The sequence below is a fragment of the Myotis nattereri genome, assembly GCF_964212035.1.
Source record: "Myotis nattereri genome assembly, chromosome: 19".
NCBI classification, from domain to species: domain Eukaryota; kingdom Metazoa; phylum Chordata; class Mammalia; order Chiroptera; family Vespertilionidae; genus Myotis; species Myotis nattereri.
Genome location: NC_138095.1, coordinates 6,257,516 through 6,281,736, shown reverse-complemented (window position 1 = coordinate 6,281,736; position 24,221 = coordinate 6,257,516). Strand labels below are relative to the sequence as shown.

The following is a 24,221-nucleotide window of genomic DNA, read 5'->3' as shown; positions in this document are numbered from 1 at the left end:
AGATGCTGGAAACAGCGATGACCCAGGATCCAAGAAGGCAAGGAAACCCCACCATCCTAGGGACCTTAAGCATGCGCTCCACTCCTTGAGGGCGGACACAGACAGCATGAGCTGGCTCTGTTTTGCCATCGGAGAACCTGCTGCTTCCAAAGTTTGCAACAACAATAACAACACTGAGCTGACCTCGACCGAGTGCTCGGTGCCTAAGTACGAGCTGAACACTTTATCGGGATCATCGTATTTTACACGCCAGCCACTTCAGAAGAGGAGACAGTCATCACCCCATTTAACAGGTGAGAAGACTAACACCCTCAGACTGTGGTGTCCAAGACGCTGGTCCCTGGCCACATGGATTAACATTAAATATGACTGGAAGCTCAGCTCCTCGGCCACACGCACTAGCCACAATTCAAGTCCTCGAGAGCTACACATGGCTGGTGGCCACTGCATGGGGCTTAGCACAGACATTAAATACGTCCATCCCAGCAGGAAGCTCTGAGGTACAGTGACTGAGCTCATGAGCGGCAGAGCAGAAACGGCCCATGCAGAGAGGGTCTCTTGACGCCTTCACCAATCCATATTTACTGAGGGCCTACTATGTGTCAGGCACAGCCAAAACCCCGTTACCCAAGGGACTGGCTGCTGGCCAGCAAGGAGCAGAGGGCAGGGGCCGCCGCCGGTCACCTCCAGGACTTCCTTGCGCACGTCGACAATGCGGAACCAGTGCCGGAGCTGGGGGAAGCCGTCCAGCTCGGCGTTGCGCTCCTGCAGGGCCACCTTCTTCTTGCAGGACAGCTGCCGGCTGAAGTACTTCACCAGCTTGCTCTGCAAAGACACAGGAGGACGCGTCTCAGAGGCACTGCCGCCAGGAAGACAGAAGAATCTCCCATGGTCCCCGCCCCGCCTGAGCCCCATCCAACTCCATACGCTAAAGGAGGGGGACACGCACTGGGGCCACTTCATGGGGGCCTTTGGGCTGCATGCATGTACATCGCCACTGCTCGTGTCCTTGGACCCAACAAGTCCACTTCCAGGACTCACCCTACAGAGACCACATCCTGTGCATAAGGACTGTGTAGAGCAGTGATTTTCCATCCTTTTCCCCTTAGGGCAGTGGTCGGCAAACTCATTAGTCAACAGAGCCAAATATCAACAGTACAACGATTGAAATTTCTTTTGAGAGCCAAATTTTTTAAACTTCAACTATATAGGTAGGTACATTGTTATTAACTTAACTAGAGGCCTGTTGCATGAAAAGATTTGTGCAATAGGCCTTCCCTTCCCCTGGCTGCCGGCACCGGTTTTCCTCTGGCACCCGGGACCCAGGCCTTCGCTCCGGCCAGAGCCGCCTCCAAGCCTCTCACTGCTCCGGCAGCCGGAGCCGCCTCCAAGCCTCCCACGGCTCTGGCGGCCAGAGCTGCCTTCAGTTTTCGCTCTGCCGCTTCAGACGTATGTATGCAAATTAACCGCCATCTTTGTTGGTGGTTAATTTGCATATCTCACCGATTAGCCAATGGGAGGCGTAGCGAAGGTACGGTCAATTTCAATCTTTGTCTATTATTAGATAGGATTAGGGTACTCCTAAGGCTTAGGAAGAGCCACACTCAAGGGGCCAAAGAGCCACATGTGGCTCGCGAGCCGCAGTTTGCTGACCATAGCCTTAGGGCACATAAACTAATTACTGAAACTCTTCAGCACACCAAAAATATATATTTTTGCCAATCTGACAACAAGAAAGAGTATAATTTTGATTCATTCACACCGAATGGCTATTGTGTTGGCTGTTGTCCCTTTTTTATTCAACAACCTCAGGGAAAAGAGGTCAGTGCTCTGACTAAAGAGCCAGGTGTTGCATGTTTTAAAAACTGTGGTGGCTCACGGGGTGAAACAGCTGGTGAACGGTGAGGGAACATTTCTTACCGTTCAGTGTGCAATGGCAAGGACTGCAGACACTCTGAGGGTCCATCAGGAGGAGACTCATACATGGGGGTCCACACCCCCCCCCCCGAAACCCTATGCAGGTAGGACATGAGATGAGGAAGCGTTCTGTGCACCAATACAGAACCGTCTCCAAGACATGGTGATAAATAAGCATAAATACTCTCCCATTCACGTGGGAAATGTTAACATGTATATATCTCCACAATGTAGACACTTTCTGGAAGGATTCCCAACACCCTGGGGAAGGGAAGAGGGAGGGCCAAGAACAGAGGCGGGAGAAAGACTTTACTTAAATCCTTTTGTACCATTTGAATCTTGTCACATGCAAACATGCACAAATGAACAAATGCTTTGAAAACCAGGTGGACCTGAACGCATACTTCTGGAGAGATGCAGTACCATGAGAAAGAAAAGTGTTTTCTTGCTAGTTATGTAAAAACTAGCAATGTTAAGCCCGGCTGGCGTGACTCAGTGGTTGAGCATCAACCTATGAACCAGGAGGTCACTGGTTCGATTCCCGGTCAGGGCACATGCCCAGATTTTGGATTCGATCCTCAGTAGAGGGTGTGAAGGAAGCAGCCGATAGATGTTTCTCTCTCATTGATGTTTCTATCTCTCTCTCTCCCTCTCTTTTCCTCTATCTCTAAAATCAATAAAAACACATTTTAAAAAAAACTAGCAACGTTAACAACAGAAAGGCAATACATGTCTTCAGTGAGCAGAAAAGAAAGTGTGGAGGACACCCCCAAAGCCTCAAAAGTGCAGAAAGGATAACTATTTCAATTTACTTTAATTATTTAATAAATACATGTATTTATTTCCTTTTAAAAAAGTTGGAACATTTCAGATAAGACCAAAGCTCCCCCTGCGCATTCCCTGTAATGCCGGCCCTTCTCCCGAGAGGTGAGGAAGGAGCCTACTGAGGTCAGTCCACCCGCCAGCCTTTTCTGTGCACGCTCATACCCACATGTAGAAACCGCAGGCTGGCTTGTCTGGGGTTGGGTGGCTTTCTCACATAAACTGGATCACACACTATGCCTCCTCCTGCAGCTCACTCTTCCACTCAGTAGTGAGCCTCAAGGGCCTGGCCCGTTAGTTCCCAGATCTGCCTCTCTCTTTTGAATCTTCTGCATGAGGGAGCCCTTTGATCCCAGGGTCAAACACTCAACGATGCATGCAGTTCTGTCATGTCTGCTGGGGCATCTTTGTCAGCTACGATAAAGCATCTTCACGAACAGCACACGCTAGCAGGCACCGTTTACTAGATGCGTGCAGCGTGCCTGGCACTGTGGGATAAATGCTCTGAATGTGTTTGTTCATTTTTCAGTCCACACAGTGATGTCAGCTGAGGCTGGGAGTCTGAGCCTACTAGTCATGTGCCCAGATCCACAGAACTAACGACGTCAGGGAGCCAGGGTAGGACCCCAAGGCTCCCTCTCTTTATCAGGCTGCTGTACTTACGAGTTGTTCAGGGGTCCTCCCCGCTGAACTGGAAATCCAAATGTTGGGCATCGGCCCCTCAAGGGCAGACGGTCTCGCTCATTTTGGGATGCTTTCCGTGTATTGTGGGAGAGGTAAGTATCTGAATTCCAGTTCTGAGGCTTCGGGGAGTCACATCAGCTCCCTGAGCCTCCATTTTCTCATCTGTAAAATGGGCCTGCGGAGGCATCATATGCGATAATGTCTGTGCAGAAGACAAGCTGAGTCCTCCCCACATACACACAAACACCATTCTAACCAGTTGTTGAAAGGGGTGCTTGGATTCTGGAGAGGAGTTTCCAAGGTCACGCTGAGTCTGGACCTACCGTCCCAGGAACAAGAATCAAGGGGCGTCCACACTGCGATGCATTAGCAATGGGGGAGAGAGGGAGGGGTTTAGGACACAGGTGGAGTGGGGAAGACAGGTGGGGAGGGCAGCCACAGGTCCAGGTCTTAAACTAAGGGAACCAAGAATCACCTTTCAGGAAATGAGCACGGCTAGTCTGAGCTGTTAAAAACCCAGAAAACTGCCCAGAGCATAAAACTGGACGGGGCAGAGAGTGAGAAGCACTTCCCAAATGGGGATCCCTGGACTCAGCAGCCTCCCCACCAGGTGCCCAAGATGGGCGGCTATCGGCTGATAGGGGTTCTCTCTGAGCCAATGCTACGACATGCACTTTTTATGAATTATCTAGTTAATCTGCATAGCAACTCAGTGATATAGGACCATTATTGCCCCATTTTACAAGTGGGAAAATCGAGGCCCAGAAAGGTAAAATAACTTGCCCAAGGTCATTGATCAACTAACTGAATGAATGAGTATTTAAACCTAAGTCAACAAACTCTTATTGACACACAAAAAATGTCATGATCTATTGTCAAGTGAGGAAATACAGCAGCCAAAACAACAGGTACAGTATGATCCTACTTTCTGAATATAAAATAAACATATGTGTATATACATATATAAAATCCTATCTAATAAAAGAGAAACATGGTAATTAGCATACATCCGCTACCCTTCTCATTGGCTAATTAGGGTGATATGCAAATTAAGTGCCAGCCAAGATGGCGGCCGGCAGCTTGAAACTAACATGAGGCTTGCTTGCTTCAGTGATGGAGGACTCCAACGTTCCCCGCCTGCCGCTGCCGGCCTCTGAGCTTGCAGTTTGAAACATAGTTACAAATACAGAAGCTAAACAAAACCCCAGAAACCTGCTTTCAGTGAGCCAGGATCTCAGAGCTGGAGTTGATACAGTGTTTCAATTATAGAACCCAAACAAACCAGATACCTGCTTTCAGCAGCAGAGGCCTCAGAGCTGGAGTCAGAGCTAAAGCTGGCCCAGAATAAAAAAGAAAAAAAAAGAAAAAAAGGAGCACTTGGGAGCTTCAGTCACCCGCCAGCCTGAAAACAGCCCTCAGCCCCTCACCCAGACTGGCCAGGCACCCCAGTGGGGACCCCCACCCTGAAGGGTGTGTGACCAGCTGCAAACAGCCATCATCCCCTCATCCAGGCTGGCCAGGCACCCCAGTGGGGACCCCCACCCTGATCCAGGACACCCTTCAGGGCAAACCAGCCGGCTCCCACCCATGCACCAGGCCTCTACCCTATATAGTAAAAGGGTAATATGCCTCCCAGCACCGGGATCAGCAGAGCCACGAGGCCTCCTGGCACCGGGATCAGTGTGACAGGGGGCAGCACCCAAACCCCCTGATCGCTCTGCGGCTCTGTGTGTGACAACAGGCGGGGCCATAACCTACCTATCCGCCCTGCTCTGTTCATGACAGGGGAAGGCGCCCCAACCTCCTGATCAGCCCTGCTCTGTGCCTGATAGGGAGGAGCTCCCCAACCCTCTGATCACCCTGCGGCTCTGTGTGTGACAGCATGCAGCGCCCCAACCCCCTGATCGGCCCTGCTCTGTGTGTGACAGGGTGCGGTGCCCCAAACCCCTCCCCCCCGACGGGCTCTGCTCTGTGTGTGATGGGGTAGAGCCATAACCTCCCCATCAGCCCTGCCCTGAGTGTGAGAGTGGCGGCGCCCCAACCCCCTGATCGGCCCTGCTCTGTGGGTGACAGAGGGCAGCACCCCAACCCCCTGATCCGCAACTGCTCTGTGCATGACAGGGTACGGAGCCCCAACCCCCCTGATGGGCCCTGCTCTGTGCGTGACAGGGGGCAGCACCCCAACCCCCTGATCCGCCCTGCTCTGTGCGTGACAGGGGGTGGCGCCGCAACCTCCCCATAGACCCTGCCTTGAGTGTGACAGGGGGCGGTGCCCCAACCCCCCAATTGACCCTACCCTGAGTGTGACTGAGGGTGGCATCACAACCTCCCGATCCGCCCTGCTCTGTGCATGACAGGGGGCGGCGCCCCAACTCCCCAATCGGCCCTGCTCTGAGCCCGACCAGGGGCTGCACCTAGGGATTGGGCCTGCCCTCTGCCACCCGGGAGCAGGCCTAAGCCAGCAGGTCATTAGCTCCTGAGGGGTCCCAGACTGCGAGAGGGCACAGGCTGGGCTGATGGACCCCCCTGCCCCCCGAGTGCACAAATTTTTGTGCACCGGGCCTCTAGTAATATGGATAATATATTAAATATGTAGTGTACTATATATGTGTAGTATATACATGTTATACATACATATATACACATATAATACAATCTTTAATATATATTACATACACATATGCACATATACATATATAACAAATACTTAATATTTAATGTACAATTGTATATTAAGTACATTACAATGGATATATAAAATAATATATAACATATGTAATATATATGTACTATGCATACACAGAGACTATAAAGAAATGCTCCAAAATGTTAGCTGCTGCATCTCTGGATTATTATAGGTGAGAATGATTTTCTCATTTCTGTGCACCTGTATCTTATAATTTTTCTATAAGCTTGAACTACCTATATGATAATCAGTTACAAATCTCATGAAAATCAGATACTTGCCAACAATAAAGACAGTGGGACATACACAGTGTCAACCATTTCATCGAATGCGTTCTGAATATATATAATCTGTAAATGATATATAGTGTATATGCCAGGTATTCTGCTAAGCACTTCCTACACATTCTTTCACCTAATCTTCATGACAATCGCAACAATATCCACATGTGATAGATGAGGACCTTGGGAGCTGAGGAGGAAGCAGCTCTCCCAAGTTACTAGATACCATTCCCTGTAAGTTCCCTCTTTCCCCAATTTCCTGACGATTAGAATTATCGGACGATGTCTGTTTAAATATCAACCTTTCAGGCCCATCCCCTATAAATTCTGACACAGTAAATCAAGAAAAGCCCAGGAATCTGTAAAAACACAAGCACCCCAAAAATACTGAGAATCAGGCAAGTGTGAGCATCATCCCTCTACTCTCTGAATTGTGTGAGGAAAGCAGTTTATTTCTCAGACAAGCTTAAGCATCCAGATCCTTGGGCAACAGAGTCAGGGCAGAAACCCGTCTGGAAGCCAGGGTGCGGCACCCTCCCGTGCGTGCACAGTGGACATTTACCAAGCCGCTCCCCGGGCAGAGACCTCGTCCAGGCCCTGCAGATTCAGAGAGCCGTCTGCCCGGTCCAGGCCTGAAGGAGCTCCCAGTGGGGCCCACGAGACAGATGTGCAAACACGAATCACGAGGCTGAAGGACAGGAGCCAGAACAGAAGGGCAGCCAGGGTTCAGCACGGGCACCACGGGTGCAAATGCAGAGAACAGCCTCGCGCGGAGCCGTGTCCCTTGACCACAGGATGACAGTGATGTGAGTTCTATGTTTATGCCAAGACAGGCTCTCATTTATTCATTTAAAGTCCCTTTAGGTGCTTTCCAAATGCAAAGAACTAGGGATACAATATGAATTATGCCCCCTCTGCCCTGAGAGAGGGCTATTCCAGGTGTGGCCTGAAGGCCAGGCCTCTTGGGTCAGGTACAGAAAACTGAGAGCATTTAGACATTTGGATAGCTAATTGACAGGCTAACCATGTCTGCTGAATCTAATATTTTCAAAGTAAGGCTTGTATTTCACTAGAGTTTTTTTTGGTGCCTTCCATTTTTCTAGTAAATCATTTTATTCTAATTAATACAAGTATTGGCTACAATGCACCAGGAAATAAAAAGCTGATTCTTCCCCACAGAAGGTGGGAGAGGCACTGACCTCTGAACTTGGGGAATTGGGGGCATTGAGCTTAATCTCCTACGTCACTAAATAATTTTCCAAATGGCTCCAAAGGACCTGCTTTCGTCATGACAACACTGAAGCGTGTGTCAGATTGTTATTGACATATGGGGAAAGTGAGGCTCAGAGGCACTGAATGGTGCCTGAGTTCATACAACTAAAGAGGCACCAGGATTTGAACTCAGGATCTGATTCCCAGTCCTGTGCTCTCTGGTGAAGCAGAGGGTCCAAACAGCCGAGAGGTCACAACTGAGAAGCACAATTAGAAAAGGGCCTTAGTGGTGCCTCGCCCTGCCAGGTGTCCTAGTTTATTTTTAGGTCACCCTCAATTCAAGTCCATGCAGAGCTAAACTGTAAAGAGTCCAAAGGTTCCATCTCCAAGTGAAAACAACACAGGGCTTCTGGAAATAGCACACCCACACGGATCCCCCCCCCCACCCCCTCCACCCCCCCACCCCCCCACCCCCTCCACCCCCCCACCCCCCCACCCCCTCCACCCCCCCACCCCCCCACCCCACCCCCGCCTGGACTGCCTGGGTGCAAAGTAAGCTCTCCTGGGCCTCGGGTCAGAAGGAACCCAGACTCAGAGAGCAGGAGCTCAGTGATGCAGTGCTCTGTTTCCACACCAGGGGGCAGCCTGGCACCTTCCAGGCAGATGGAACAATGTCCAGACCCTCCCGGAGCCGAGCATCCTCAAGGCCTTAGCCCTGTCCTCTGCATTCTCGGGTGGTACATTTAGCAGCATAAACAAAACAAAATAAAATTAAAAAACTTTAGGGTCAAGACATGTGACAGAACTGTAAATAATCATGTCCAAAGTCTCTGCTGTGAAACCAGGAACTTTTCACTCAGAATCAGGTAAATCTAGAGACCATGGGGCAAGCCCCTGGGGTTAGGTTTGCTGGAGCCCAAAAGCATCACAGCTTAGGTGCCATTACAAAAGCACACGCAAGATCAGAGGTCGGGAAAGCTGGGAGTGAGGACCTTCTGGTGGTCTTCCCTGTAAGCCTCACGGCATTGCCAACGGGAGGTTCGCATCTCCCGTGCATTTCACACATGAGGAAACTGAGGCTCAAGTTGTAACATAATTGGCCTTATAATCACAGGGATGAAGAGGCAGGCAGGCTCCAGAACCTTCTGTAGCCCTCAGGGCTACCTGGCAGCAAGCACCTCATCATTGCTGCCTTCTCTTTAGCAGCCACAGGCTAGCAGCTGAGTTCAAAGCCATGAACCCACAGGGTCTTGCTGCCCAGAGCTCTCTCCCTCCCGCTTTTGGCATAAATGGCACTTTCCTATCCGCCCTGTGACATCCCTTCCCAATGTCACCATCATAGCACCCTGATTTTTTTCCTCGGTAGCACTCATCCCTATCACACAAATGATCCTGTTTATTGGTTTCCATGGTTACGCTCCCCCATCACCACTATCACACACCCCCATCAGAATGTCAGCTCAAAGGAGCTTGGGCTTTGCCTGTCCCCCCACCCCCACCCCTGTGCATTCAGAGCAGTGCTTTGCATATAGTAGGTGCTCAAGACATTTTCCTTGGTCGTTCAATAACCAATATCGGGGGCGGGGGGCGGGGGGAGGCAGCCTTCGATCCATAAACACAATTCCTTTTCCAGCGGGCTCTTCACAGTCAGAACCCGGGCCCTGGCTTGGTGGCCAAGGCTCTGGGGTTCTCAGTGCCAGCAGGCGAGGGTAAGGAAATCGCCACAGCAGCCACAGCCAGCAGCCCCATGCCTTCCCGCGGTTGCCAGGGCGACCATTGTCATAACATCCCCTGTGCACTGAGGGCCAGCTGACAGGGGAGAGAATTATTTGACTCGCCAACGTCTCAAGTAACCTGACGATTTGCATCCCTGAGCAAAGTCCCTGCTGAGGGCTGGAGGCCTGGGAGACCGCCCTTCTTCTCTCCTCGCCCCATCCCAGTTAGAGCTCGATCCCTCTGACCAAGGCAGGCAGGACCCACCGGTCCAGTGCTGGCCCCCAGGATGCTGGAATGAAAGCCTGAAACCACCCCGTGCCCACTGCTTCGAGTGAAACCCTCAATGCTGCTGGTGGCTTTTCCCTCTCTTTACAGTACGATTGCTACTGAATATTACAAACAGGAGAAACAGTTCATGGTGTCATGAGCTCCTACTAGATGCCAGGCCCACTGGTAGCATCCTCACATACTCATTATTATAACGTTAATATTTATGCTATAACAATACATTATGCTATAACATATAGTCTACCTATATACTGTATATTCATAGATATATTTATAGACATAGGTAAGAATTCATAGACATAATACATAATATAATTTGAAATGATTTTATATTATATAGCATTGTTATATATTTATAATAAAATTGACATTCCTTAATATTTTTATTTACCAGCCCTGTGCCTACTGCTTGAGGTTTGTTAATAATGGTGCCATTCTCAACAAACTACTACACGATAATACTGAGTTTTTTTTGTTTGTTTGTTTTGTTTTGTTTTTAAATATATTTTATTGATTTTTCACAGAGAGGAAGGGAGAGAGATAGAAAGTTAGAAACATCGATGAGAGAGAAACATCGATCAGCTGCCTCCCGCACATCTCCCACTGGGGATATGCCCGCAACCCAGGTACATGCCCTTGACCGGAATCGAACCTGGGACCTTTCAGTCCGCAGGCCGACGCTCTATCCACTGAGCCAAACCGGTTTCGGCATAATACTGAGTTTTAACTAAGCACTAACTATGTGCCAGGCCCTGTGCTAAGAGCTCTGTTAATATTACTTGTCATGTGCATCCTAAGGGCTAAGAACACAGATTCCCATTTTGGAGATGAGAAAATGGAGGCACAGAGTGACGAGGTAGCTTGCCTCTGGTCATGAGGATAACAAGCAGGGGCTGCAGTGCCCCAAGCCTGTCCCCGTCCTTATTTCCACACCACGCTTCAGACTCTGAACCTGAGCTTGCAGCAGAGACCCGGGGGAGCTTGTTAAGACCACACATGCTGAGCCCCTGCATCCCCCAAACCCACACATGCAAATCAATGACCCTTGGGGACAGGGGCTTCTCAGCTCGCTTATTTTAAACAAGGTCCCCAGATAGTCTATCAAAGGCAAAAAGCCCAGAACCATCGCCTTAGGTTTTTTTCATCTACCGTAATGACAATTACGCGATCTGGTTAAATGAATGGGTCTAGAAGGGCTGAAAGTCCCAGAGAGGGCAGAGTGGCATATTAGAACCCTTACTCCTGAAAAGGAAAAGGGCGGGGGAGAGGGGAAAGGATAAAACTGCAGGGTCACCTCAGGCAAACTTAGCTGTGCCCTCAGCTGTAACCACTCCCAACCTTTCTGGATCAAGGTGGGGCCTGCAAAAAAGATTAATACATAATGACACAGTTTTGTCCAGGGCTGGTTTTAGGGGAGCAAAGGTCTAAACCACCTCCCACTGTCCACCTCGCTATCCACCTTCCTGCCCCCGCTTAATCATTCCCCAGGGATAAGCTGTACAGAGAAATGTAAGCTTGTACGGCTTTGCACCTATACGCATTTTTAACCCTGATACCTCCTGGGAAGTGGCACAGAGCTGTAAAGGAAGAAACTGTCGTAAGCCTGTGGGCGGGCTCTGACGTGAGGAGGCGTGGCTGGGGCGGAGTCATGCAGATGTTCTGGGAGGCCATGCCAGTGGTCCCAGGGCAACTGGGGGGACTGAGAGCTAAATCCAAGCAGCAGCTAAAACATCTGTGGAGGGTCTGCCCTAAGCAATGTGTTGCCTTTGAGTCCACTGCCTGAACTAGAGGGAAAATAGAACTAAGATTCCAAAAGTCAAGGAAGGTCAGATGAATCAAGGAAAAGACACATAAGCACAGAGAGCCCCATGCCGTTTGGGCAATACTTTATTCTGACTGTGGAAGCCTGTTCCCGCTATAGCTGCCCTGCCCAACAGAGCCAGAGCACCCACTCAGGACAAGTAGCCATGTGCAGGTAAATTTAAATTAATTAAAATTGCATAAATAATCAATAGAGTGAGTGAACAGGGTTAGTGTCATATGTGTACCACTAAGAATCCAGAAAATGTCCCTACTTGTCATGATGTGATCTCGGGCCATCAAAGAATTGAATCCCCAGAACACTTGGTTAGAATTTAAGCTTAGAATTGTATGAGATAAACTATTTTCTTTAATGAGTTAGCATCTTTAAGTTCTGGGAAAATCTGGGATGAATAATAGTCATATTTAAGATAATTAAAATCCATAATGTTAACATCTGAATGAAAGAGTTTGTACATTTGGAGTATTTAATTTATATTGTCTGTTTTATATAATTTGGCCACTTAGAGTAAGAGTTCACCTTTTTAAGTCTAATTTGAAATGTGTAACTGGATAACTGATTTAGACATACATTTTAGGTTGAAATTGAATTCAACTTATGTACAGTTTAAGAAGTAGCTTAAGGCTCGGCACAGTTGTAAGTTTAATTTTTTAGATTTCTGTGTGCTGTATAAGGAGTTGGGAAGGCTGGTGTGTTAACAAGTAGAGCACTTTAAAAAGTCCTGTATATCATCTTGGCTTGGTGTTGCTAAGTGGTTAGAGCACTGGCCCATGCACCAAAGGGTTGTGGGTTCAATTCCTTGTCAAGGGCATGTTCCTGGGTTGCAGGTTCGATTTCTGCATGCAGGAAGCAACCAATCGATGTCTCTCTCTCACATTGATATCTCTCTCTCTCCCTCCCCGCTTCCACTTTCTCTAAAAAATCAATGGGGAAAGTATCTTCGGGTGAGGATTAACAAAAATAAAAAGTCCTGCATATCTAATTTATAGATACAGTTTAATTGTTTAAAGATGTTTAATCCACTAAGGTTGTCAGTGGAAGCAAACATTATGCAAAATGCCCTTATGTGTGACTGCGAAACTTTACTAGCCGCACACAAACGAGCAACAATGTATGTGAGCTGAAACAGGAGCACACAGAGAAGAGGGGTGTTGATATTTCTTTGCTGTAATAAACTACATAGTAATTTCTAAATGCAAAAAATAACTCCATCCAAGTGAAAATTCCGATCTCCAGCCACACAAACCACATTTCAAGTGCTCCAAAGCCACATGTGGCCAGTGGCTGCTGAACTGGACAGTGTAGACATGAAATATGTCCATCATCTCAAGGGATGTGTCCAACTCTTAGCAGATTTCTTAGGAAACAAACAGCCCAGAACACTTTTCTCCAAATAAACAATATGACTCTTTCCAAGACCCTGAAGGAAATGAGGCACCCGTCCGTCCATACAGAGCCCGGGGAGGAGGGAGAACAGTGCCAGAAGCACTGGCTGTGAAATTTACCAAGAATGAGGAGAAGCCATAAAAATTGGCAGGACAAAGCACAGAGGCTATAAACACATCCGCAAACCCCTCTCCAATTTATTTCTGATGGATTTTTTTGCCAAATTCTTGATATTACTGTCACCCTGACCCTTGCTCGATACTGAGTGGCTTTGCATGGGAAATCAGGGAGTGGTTTCATCAATTCTGATTTTTTTCCCATTTGGTAAATTGCACACACAAGCTAAAGGATTCTGACCCAAAAATACAGTTGGAAAAGTTCAATTTAGCCAGAAAATGGTCCGGCTAAGATGAGCCATACAATATCACCATGCCCTTTAAATGCATGGGTGAAGGAAGACTACAATGAAGTCAGGAGCCCAGCATTCAACGCCCCGCTCTGCAACGAAGGAACCGTGAGGCCGGGGGCCACGGGCAGGCCACGTAACCTTGTGCAGACTCGATTTCCTATCGAGAGGTGAGAGGTTAGAAAAACAGAAACCTTCCTGAGCGACACCAAGTTCAACAATTCCATAATTATTCCTAGAGGTGAGCCCGATGGGGAAAGGCAAAAGCATCCTACGTAAGTTACACACACATCTTGGCTTTGCTGGGCGAGGAAAACCATTTTTCGTGTTTCCTTGTGCTCCATCTGGGATCTTGGCAACAGGGTCAGTGTTCCGAAGAGAATGCAAGCCAGGCCCATGTGCAAGGGGGTGGTGTGAGCCTCCTGGTTTTGCAGGCCAGCAAGCAAAGCCAGAGCAGGGAGACGTTCTGCCGCCATCAATGAGGTTCAGGCTGAGAGTCGTTAGGGAAACCAGGTTCCTATCTGACTCTCCCAAATGAGCTTGGACAGAGTAGATGTAACCCATTCTCCATGATGTTTCTTCTCCCCATTTCCCTCCCCCTCAGCAAAAAAGCCATACTTGCTGCTCCGTACCTCCCAGGGGCTGAACAAGGGGATTATCACAAGGGTTGAGGGTTTTCTGCCAGACGGTGAGGTGAGGGTGGTACTGTCCAGCAAGCTTGGGGCAGTCTCCCACTCAGATCTTGCTGTGGCCATGGACAGAGGGCCGAGGTCCTGAGACTGTCCACCTTCTTTTCTCCCTCAGACATGCATTTGCTAGGTTCCCAAGGCATGCAGAGTACCATCCAAATTCTTCCCATCCTCACCCCACACCCTATTTTTCTAACGCCAACTCCACAAGAAGGTTCTTCCACTCCTTAAATGAGCCAAGCGTGCTCCTATCCAGGGCCTTTGCATATGCTGCCTCGCACCAAGAAACACACACACACACACACACACACACACACACACACACACACATCTCGCCAGCTGTTCTCATCCTGCAGAGCTCCATTCACAAGTCACGTCCATTACAAACAAGACAAATGAGGCCCCTCTCCATTATTCTCTCCCATATCACCGCATTCTTTTCTTTCATAGCATTTTTCATGGCTTTCGGTCATATTTCCCTGGTGTCTATTTGCTTAACATCCTTCTTCCCTGGCACAACCTTAAGTACCACGAGGGCGAGCACTAGTCTCTTTTGCCATCCTCTGAATCTCCAGGCCCTAGCCCCATGCCAGACACGTAGTAAGTGCTTAATAAATATTCATCAGATGACAAAGTGAGTAATCCCCTACCCTTTCCTCCTCTCCCTTTTGCATTCACCAGGGGATCTCAAAGTGGGATCCCACACCAGGCCAGCAACATCAGCTGGGAACTTGTTAGACATACACATTCTCAGGGCCCAGACTCATGGTATGAAATCCCAGGCGTGAGGGTGCAGTGTTTTCACTGGGTGATTCTGATGCGTGTTTACGTTTGAGAGCTTCTGCTCTAAATCCTTCTGTGCTACTGAAATGACCTCCCTGCTCTTTGACCTCTTATTCATCCTTCAAGTTCTAGCTCAAATGTTTACTCTCCCTGGAGGCCTTCTTTCTTCCTCACCCAGGAGAACAATCCACCACCTTCAACTCCAAACCCATAGTGTTTGTGCTCGGCATCTACGATGTGTTCCCTTGTTGGTTATAATCACATCTTAATTCCCCCACCAGATTGTAAGGATCCTATGGACAGAGAGTCTTGTCCTTGTCATCACTGCTTTCTCACAACCCTGAACCCAGTGATTTCCCCCCAGGAAGTAATTAAAACTATAGAATGAATTTACAAATGAATGAATGATGTGCAGAAAAGAAATGAAAGGTGTTCTCCATGCATAAAACCCACAACTGCCTACACAGTCCTGGGTCCCAGGACTGGACTCCAAATTGCTTTTGTTTTGTTTGTTTTGATTTGTGTTGGGGTGTGGAGGGGGTTTGGTGAGTAAAAGATACACACACAACAGACTGGCAGCTCCAACCATCTGCTGCTAACCTAGGTATGAGGCTGACATCAGAGAGACGTGGAAAGCTTTTCTTTCCAAAGAGAAAGAGAGAAAAGAGATTCTTTCACTCACATGACACTCTTTAGTGTGGTAACTACCCCACCACTGCTGTCCTATGGCCCCTGCTCTGTCATTTCTGACAACCATCTCAGCAGCTAATACATCTCAACAGCAGTCTCCATCATTCATGCTCTTTATGTGTATTTCCTCAAATCCTTACTGCAAATCTGAAAGGTCGGCCTCATTATCCTCATTTTACCAGTGAAAACAGGAGGTCCATTGACTTGCTTGGTGTAAGTCTAGCTGGGTGTTGGCACACCTGGCCCAGGGTTGTCTGGCTCCAAAGCTGCATTCCTTCCACAAGCTGTGGTGGCCAACTGAGTTGATGAGATGGAGCCAGAGGCCAAGGTTGTGGATTTAAATCCAGCAGAGCCAATTAGTGACTATATATCCTAGAACAATTAATATCACTCAACTTCATGAGAAGAACAGGAGACTGATTAGCTTAGGGCCTCCCACCCCCAGTACCACAATCCTATTCAGGGGCCCCTTAGAGGATGTGTCCTGGACACATTTATAGAGAACATTTCCCCAAAATCCCAGAGGCAGCTACAGACCTCAGCAGGGAAACACCATGCAGCTATAAAAGGCCAAACAACCTCAAGAGGAAAGCACCTCACTGCTCAACAAGGCCCCACTCATCATTTCCTGTGTTCCAAATCACCATTCAACTGTCCCCTACACACCCACATCAGCTTCCTCTTGAGCGGAAGGGAGTCACCTGTGATAAGGGGTTCAACCCTAGAACCCTATGGTTGGAGAGATCTGGAGCCTAATCATTCTTCTCTCTATCCATCTACCCACCATCTAGCCATCCATCCATGCAATCAAATCATCCATCTACCTATACGCCCACCCATCCATCCACCTATTCATCTATCCATCCATGCAACCATCCATCCATCCATCATGCAAGCATTTCACTCATGGTACCTTCCTGGTATTATATAATGAAAACATGGGAAAGCCAGGATAGATTCCCATCTTGAAGGCCAATGACATCGAATTGGGCTTAGCCAGCTGTAGGTACCTGTTACATCCAAGTGATGTAGATAATAAAACTAGTTTATAACCAACAACATAGTAGAATAAGATAAGATCATGTTTTACAAGTGCTTCTCATAGTGCCTGGCATAGAGTAGACAGTGAATAAATAGTTAATTTCCTACAAGTGGAAACCACTGTGCTAAACCTTGAGATAAAATGGTGACCTTGGCAGATTTGACCCCTGTCTTCATGGAACTTCTATTTTTGTGGAAAAGAGAGACAACAAGTAAGCAATAAATAAGGTACCCACTGGTTGTGATAAACGCTGTGGTTGCAACAAAGAACTTAAAGCACATACAGGAAAGGATAGTGTGTTACCTGGACCAGCCAAAGGAAATCTCCCTGCACCAGGGGCCAGGCAGCCACACACAGCATGTGCAAAGGCCCTGAGGTGGGAAAGTACTTACTGGCATGTTTCAGGAACTGAGAGTTGAAATATCATAGGCAAAGAGAAGAGGAGATTAGGTCAAAGATGCAAGCAGAGTGGCCACAGCTGACAGGGAATTATTGTTTACTGGGTACAATTTGTTTGGAATGATGAAGAACTGGAGATGAACCGTGCTGATGGCTGCACAATGGTGTGAAAGTACCTAATGCCCTTGAAATAAACACTTCAAATTGCTGAAAAAGTCAATTCTATTATAAGTACTTTAAGAAAAATTGTGGTAAAATATGTTCCTACAAAAGCAGATTCCATTTTCCAGACGTAGAAATAAGTGCAATGGGGCCCTCGAATGATTTGCCCCAGCAACTCCTGTGCAAGTTAGTGGCACAGGCGGGATTAGAACCCACGTCATCCAACTCCACGGCACCGCACAGGGATGTTGCCCCCCTTCCCAGCTTCAGGTCACATGCAAGAAGGAAAACCAGGCACCAGACACAGTTCATGGGCAAAGGAAAACTGATCTCTTCTGGTTATTATTAGCAGAGTGAGGCAGCTGGGTGTGGAGGGCACCAGCTGTGTGGCGCCCACAGGAGAAGAACCCAAGGTGAAATGGAGGAGCCGCGTATCCTCGCATCTGGGCAGCAAACCACACACACACACACACACACACACACACACACACACACGGTAGCCTGAAACTTTCCACCGAAATCCCCACATGCAGCTATGTAGCTCTTGGGGGAGAATTAGCACGGGTCCCCAGGGCTGAGATTTTCCATGTTTAGCTTCAACCCAAAGGAAAATTTTGTTAGAAAGTTTAAAGGGCGTGACTATTTTTAAATAATGAGACACTGGGTTACAATGTCAGCACATCAAAGTGAGAAAGGCTTGTACCTTGCTACTTCTTTGGTCCTATTACAATTCAAATGGCTCAAATGTAAAAGAAAGTAAAGAAAGTTAATCATTAAAAGCCTACCATAGGCCAGGAGCTTGTTTGACCCTAAACTAGTGGTTCTCAACTAGAGGCGATTTTGGCACCCAGGCGATGTTTGGCAATGTCTGGAGACATTTTTTGGTTGTCACAATTTGGGGGAGAGGGGTTGTACTAGTATCTAGTGGGTAGAGGCCAGGGATGCTGCTCAGCTCAACATCCTACCGTAGACATCCCAATGCACCGCCGCCCCCGTCATCCAAGCCCAAATACGCGTAATGCCAAGGTTGAGAAACCTTCTCCTAAGCTAATGGTTCTCAGACTTGATCCCCTGGAGGACTTGTTAAGTACAGATTGCTGGGCTCCACCCCCAGAGCTGTGGTCTGGAGAGGGGCCCACCTGTGCATTCCTGCCAAGTTCCCAGGTCATGCTGATGCTGTCAGTCCAGGAATGACAGTATGACAAGCACTGCCTTGGTCACCCTCACAGCAGTCTTGAGGCATCTGCCTGTCCTCCCAATCTTGTGGGTGCAAGACCTCAGGCTCTGAAGGAGATGAGCACTATCCAATATCACTTAAGCTATTACAGTGACAGAACCAGTCTCCAAGCCCAGATCCATATCACCGCCAGCCTCTATGGACCCTGTCAGACTTTCATGCTCAGCCAAGTGTCCTAGGAGCCCAGGATGGTACCTTTGGCATGCGTCTTCTTCAACCACAGTCATCCTGCCAATGAGGCTTGTAAGTTTCAGATTCGGGGACCAGGCCCAGAACTCCACAACAGTGTTCTTCTGGAAGCACTGCTGATAAACCTAGCAATTTTCAGTAAGATCACTATTTAGAGGTCCTCTCTGTGTTAAAGTCTTTTGCAGGTTCTAGAAACTTTTTATTGATTCCAACATATTTTCTTAATGATTTCATGCCCGATTTACTTTATGGGAGCCCCTTCCTCATACTTCATTCAGACCCATTTTATTGCACTTGAAGATGTTTACATAACCATAAACCATGGTTTTTTCTTCTTCCCACTTGGACCCACCCTGGGACATCTTTCTGCCTAACTGTGCATTACATGTGAGTGGTGTAATGGAAATAACGTTGGACTGGGAGCCAAGAGACTTGGGTTCCAGCAGATGGGAAAAGGAAGGTCTCAAAGTGGAATATTGCAACCTCCCACCTTCTACCTCGAAGGGGTACTGGATTCCCTTGTTGACGGGGAATTACCAGTGGGCCACCTTGCCTCATGGTTAAACATCACCACCCCTCACTTCAGGAAAACTAAATCATTCAATGGTCACACGAGGAGTGTGCAGGCCACATACTGTATGATTCTATTACTATGAAATGTCCAGAATAAGCAAATAGAGAGAGACAGAAAGTAGACTAGTGGCTGCCAAGGACTGGGAAGAAGAGGATTTGGGGAGTGATGGCTAATGAGTATAAGTTTCTTTGGGGATGATGAACATGTTCTGGAATTGGACAGTGGTGATGGTTGCACAACCTTGTAAATATACTAAAAGTGACAGAATATACATTTTTAAAGGGGGAAATTTTACGGTAGGTGAAGTCTATCTCAATTTAAAAAACAAAACAAAAAGCTTCCTGTGTGATTCTAACACGCAGCCAAGGAACTCAGTCTCCATCTCTATAAAATGGGTGTGCCGGCATCGCCCCTATCTCAGCCAGGTCAAGACTACCCTAATGTTCAGATGGGGAGAGCTTGATGGGGCAGGTGCTGTGTCAGGCAGGGCTGTGTCACTTCCTCCACTAACCAGGAGGTGTTAGAGGGAAGTGGGTTTTCCCCCTCTGCCCTATTCCTCTTTGCTCAAGTCAGTGGGGACTGGTACTCTGCCTGCGGGTTGGACAGTATAATCCTGATAATTCGTTATCAGAAATTATTGCCTCATGAGCACCCATCTCCCAAGCTGTGACAGATGCCAGTTTTAAGCCACAATATGCACAGCAAAAATTATCTGGAAGGGGGAAAATACCCAGGCATGGGCGCAAGGAAATACACGCAAACCAAGAACAGCCATGGCACTCGGTGTGGCATGCAGACAGGTGAGAAGGTTGCTGTCCCTGACCTGGCAAGTCTGAGATCTCGCTTCTTTTTAGAGAAAAAGAGAACTCTCAGTCTGCCCGGCAGCCTCCATTATCAGGCAGCATGAAAGGTTGACTAGGAAACCACCACAGCTTGGCAGTGTCCAAAAATACACTCCAAGCTTAGCCGGCGTCTCCTGTGATTCCCAGGCAAGGGGCCCATTCCAGCTTCCTGTCTTCATGCTGTCCCCACTACCTGGCTGGAGAGACATGCCTTTGAGGTAGCAACAGCCTTCAAATGGATGGAAAATCCTCCCCCCGGGGGAATCCCCTTTGGTACAGAAATAAGCATGAGTTGGTAATTTTCCTTTTTTTTTTTTTTTTTTTTTTTAATGTGAGCGAGGTGCTAGCTTTCTGCAGTGCAAAGAAACCTGGTGATGCCAGATCATGAACACGGCAGAAACCACCGAGCAGATGCCCTACAAATAGATTGGGCTCAAGTCCCCAAATGGTTGGGAAGAGTGTTTGATTTTCAAGTCTCCTATGAAAACACCCCCGCAGAAGTTTCGGTTGGCTTGAGAATACAGCCACCCACACCCATGGGCTGGCAGTTTATTGTGTACACTATGTGAGTATGTGTGTGTGTGTGCGTGCGTGTACACTCTTGCCTGCAAACAGCCATGCAGATACATTCCACCCAGCAACCTGGCACGTCCGCTGGGTGGCTTCCTTCGGACTCCTGCCTTCTGCACATCAACCTCCTGCAAACTAGTTCCCAGTCTGGAGGGTTAGGAGACACAAACACACTTCAGAGGGTGATGGAATTGGGAACACACACACACACTGACAGTCAGACTCCCCTCTCAGCAACTGTCTTAGTGCGAAGCCAAGCGCTATCACACTTGTCAAGTCCTCCAGCTTGAGAAGAGGTTAGTGAAGCTTTCTCTTCCCACTTTCTTTGAGAAAACAGCAGGAGGTTTCTTGGGGCTCTTGGGGCTCCTGGCTGGTTTCTGTTGGGGTGGGGTAAGGACCTGTCTAAAGGAAATCCCTGCCTGGAGGTAGGTAGCAGCGTCGGTGACCTCAGGCGGATCTTCCTTAGGTGTGTGTTATTAAAAGCCCCTCCCTTTCTCAGGGCCTTCACACTCAGATCCCAGCATCTCGTAAGCACAGATTATCTCCACACATGGTATATGAATTTGATTGATATATCATGGATCCTGAGGGTGTGACAAAAACATAAAAATCTCCACTGATCCCAAGGCCACACATCCCGTAACTCCCGCACCTCACCCCACCCGCTTTGGGACACCACAATACACTGCAGAGGAAGCCCTGTGAGCAGCTGAACAGTGTGCAAAAGGCCACACACTAGCATCTAAGTGTCTTTTTCTCCAGGGAGGCTGCAGGAGACAGAATTCTAAGACGGCCCCACACCTGTTAGCCCTGGTACAACCCTCACCCTTGAGTGTGGGCAGACCACGAGATTTGCTTCTGGCCAAAAGAATATGGCAAAGATGATGGGATGTCAATCACAGAACTAGGACTCATTATGTCAATCAATGGAAAAGAATAGAGAGCCCAGAAGTAAGCCCGCGTTTTTATGGTCAATTAATATTTGACCAAGGAGGAAAGAACATACAATGGCATAAAGACAGTCTATTCAATAAATGGTGCTGGGGGAAAATGGACAGATACGTGCAAAAAAAATGAAATTATATCATCTTCTTACACCATACACAAGAATAAACTCAAAATGGATTAAAGACTTAAATGTAAGACTTGAAATGATAAAACTCCTAGAAGAAAATACAGGCAGTAAATTCTCAGAAATTTCTCATAACAATATTTTTCCTGACATATCTCCTCAGACAAGGGAAATGAAAGAAAAAAATTAAACAAATGGGACTATATCAAACTAAAAAGGGTTTGCACAGCAAAAGAAACCATCAACAAAATAAAAAGACAAACCACTGAATGGGAGAACGTATTCACCGATACATCACAAGCACTGCACAAGGCAGAGGTCAATAACAGTCTCTGGAATCAGACTGCTCCAATTCAAATCTTGGCTGTATTACCTACCAACTGGACGGCCTTGGGCAAGCTCCTAATCTCTCTGAGCTGAAAAAACAGAGGCTACACATTTTGTGCCCAAATACTGCATGGGCCATACGCAGGTTGAAAAATTATTCATTGTTGATCTGAAATTCAAATTTCACTGTGCATCCTGTACTTTACCTGCAACCTTAACTTGGGGCAACCAGTTCAAATATCCCAATCTAACGCCTACAATACCACTGCAGAAAAACGTGTGCAATCCATACTGCTGATGATGACCAGGACAAGTAAAGGTCACATTTTGCTTAGTCTTTTCTATTTAAGAAGGCAAAAATAGTTGTTGAAATGTGTACATTAAAATAAAAACTTTGAAATGCTTTGTCAGAAACGGTTCACATGCTAGGCTTTGAAGGAGGTGTCACATGTCAGGGAAAATCACTTACAAGGAATAACAGTGTCCCTGAGGCTATACAAAGAAGGGAGAGGTGTGACCATCAGGCCCCTTCATCAGGAGGGTTACTGATGTAGCCAAGGTCACAGGGCTGGTAAATGGTGGGTCCCAAACTCAAGCCCAGCTGTGTTTAACCCCGAAGATGATGTTCTCGGCCCATGGGCCAGCGTTTCCTAACTATCTCCCTTGCATACCACCTTTCTGATTTTTGCCACAAGCACTGCTATTTAAAATCACAACTCTGACTTCGTTAAAATTTATATTCACGTTAATGCAGACCTACTTTCACTATTCATTTCAGCCTGCCCTACAGAGTATCTGTAAGCCACACCTTTGAGATGCTAGTTATGTATTTCCTAATACAAACAAAATAAAACATGCAATGAGTAAAATGTTTGGCCCACATGCCAGACCCCAGCCCCAGATCACCACAGGTACCCTGAGTGGTCAATGTGCCCTACTCTGAGATGCTCGGAACTCTAGAACTGGCAGAGGCAATGAAGGAAGGCAGGCACTCAGAGGAGGAAAGAGAAAAGCGAATGTACTGTGTAGGCCACACATTACAGTTATGGTATGAAAATGATGCCTGCCGAAACAGGTTTGGCTCAGTGGATAGAGCCCCAGCCTGCGAACTGAAAGGTTCCAGGTTCGATTCCGGTCAAGGGCATGTACCTGGGTTGCAGGCACATCCCCAGTGGGAGATGTGCAGGAGGAAGCTGATCGATGTTTCTCTCTCATCGATGTTTCTAACTATCTCTCTCCCTTCCTCCCTGTAAAAAATCAATAAAATATATTTAAAAAAAAAAAAAAGAAAGAAAATGATGCAGGACAACCCTGGCTGGTCTGGCTCAGTGGCTAGAGCATCAGCCTGCAGACTGAAGAGTCCCAAGTTCCATTTGTGTGGGAGGCAACCAATCAATGTGTCTCTCTAACATTGATATTTCTGTCTTTCCCCCTTCCACGCTCTCTAAAAATCAATGGAAAAAATACCCTTAGGTGAGGATTAACAAAAAGATTTTAAAAAAAGAAAGTTATACAGGACCAAGTACAGTGGGGCCTTGACTTATGAGTGTCCCAACGAACGAGTTTTTTGAGATACCAGCTGTCTCTCCTCCGATTTTTTGCATTAAGTTGACAGAGTAATTTGAGTTAATGAGCTCCTTAACGAGCTCGGTCTCGGAAAGAATTAAACTCGTAAGTCAAGGCCCCACTGTACTGCTGTGAATGTAGTCTCTTCCCCATCAGGACAGCACCTGCAGCAAAAACACATTTCGCTGAGAGGCAGGTGATGAGGGTTGGAATCACAGCTCTGCCTCACACCTGGGAACAAGACATGAATTCGCAATAACAGGAAAATAATAAATAAAATTACTACAAGATAGGATCCATATATCCTTGTCTTTCTGAAAAGATTTGGACTAAATTACACCAAGTTCCCTTTTTTTCTGATCTGATACCATGAGCCAAAAAGTAGGAAGCTTGCCCTGTCTGGGTTAAAGCATCGTCCCGATATGCCAAGGTGTGTTTTGTTGTTGGCGGTGGTGGTTTTTTTCCAAAATGTATTTTTTTTGATTTTTTACAGAGAGGAAAGGAGAGGGATAGAGAGTCAGAAACATCAATGAGAGAGAAACATCGATCAGCTGCCTCCTGCACACCCCCTACTGGGGATGTGCCCGCAACCATGGTACATGCCCTTAACTGGAATCGAATCTGGGACCCTTCAGTCCACAGGCCGACGCTCTATCCACTGAACCAAGCAAGTCAGGGCTGATATGCCAAGGTTTTGGGTTCAATTCCCAGTCAGGGCACATACAAGAAGCAACCAGTAAATAAGTGAAACCACAAAATCAGTATTTCTCTCTCTCTATCTCTCTTTCTCTCTCTCTCTCTCTCTCTCTCTCTCTCTCTCTCTCTCTCCCCCTTCCTCTCTCTAAAAATCAATCGATAA

The 24,221-nt window shown here is 47.4% G+C and overlaps 1 protein-coding gene across 1 annotated transcript in view; it reads right to left on the bottom strand.

Moving 5' to 3' along the window:
• KSR2 (kinase suppressor of ras 2) overlaps positions 1–24,221 on the bottom strand; it is a gene marked incomplete at its 3' end in the record, with an annotated part of 271,370 nt that overhangs the window by 210,967 nt on the left and 36,182 nt on the right. Inside the window, exon 2 of the mRNA XM_081113682.1 lies at positions 685–825. Within this exon, the coding sequence (XP_080969808.1) occupies positions 685–825 (141 nt within the window). The remainder of the gene's footprint in view (positions 1–684; positions 826–24,221) is intronic.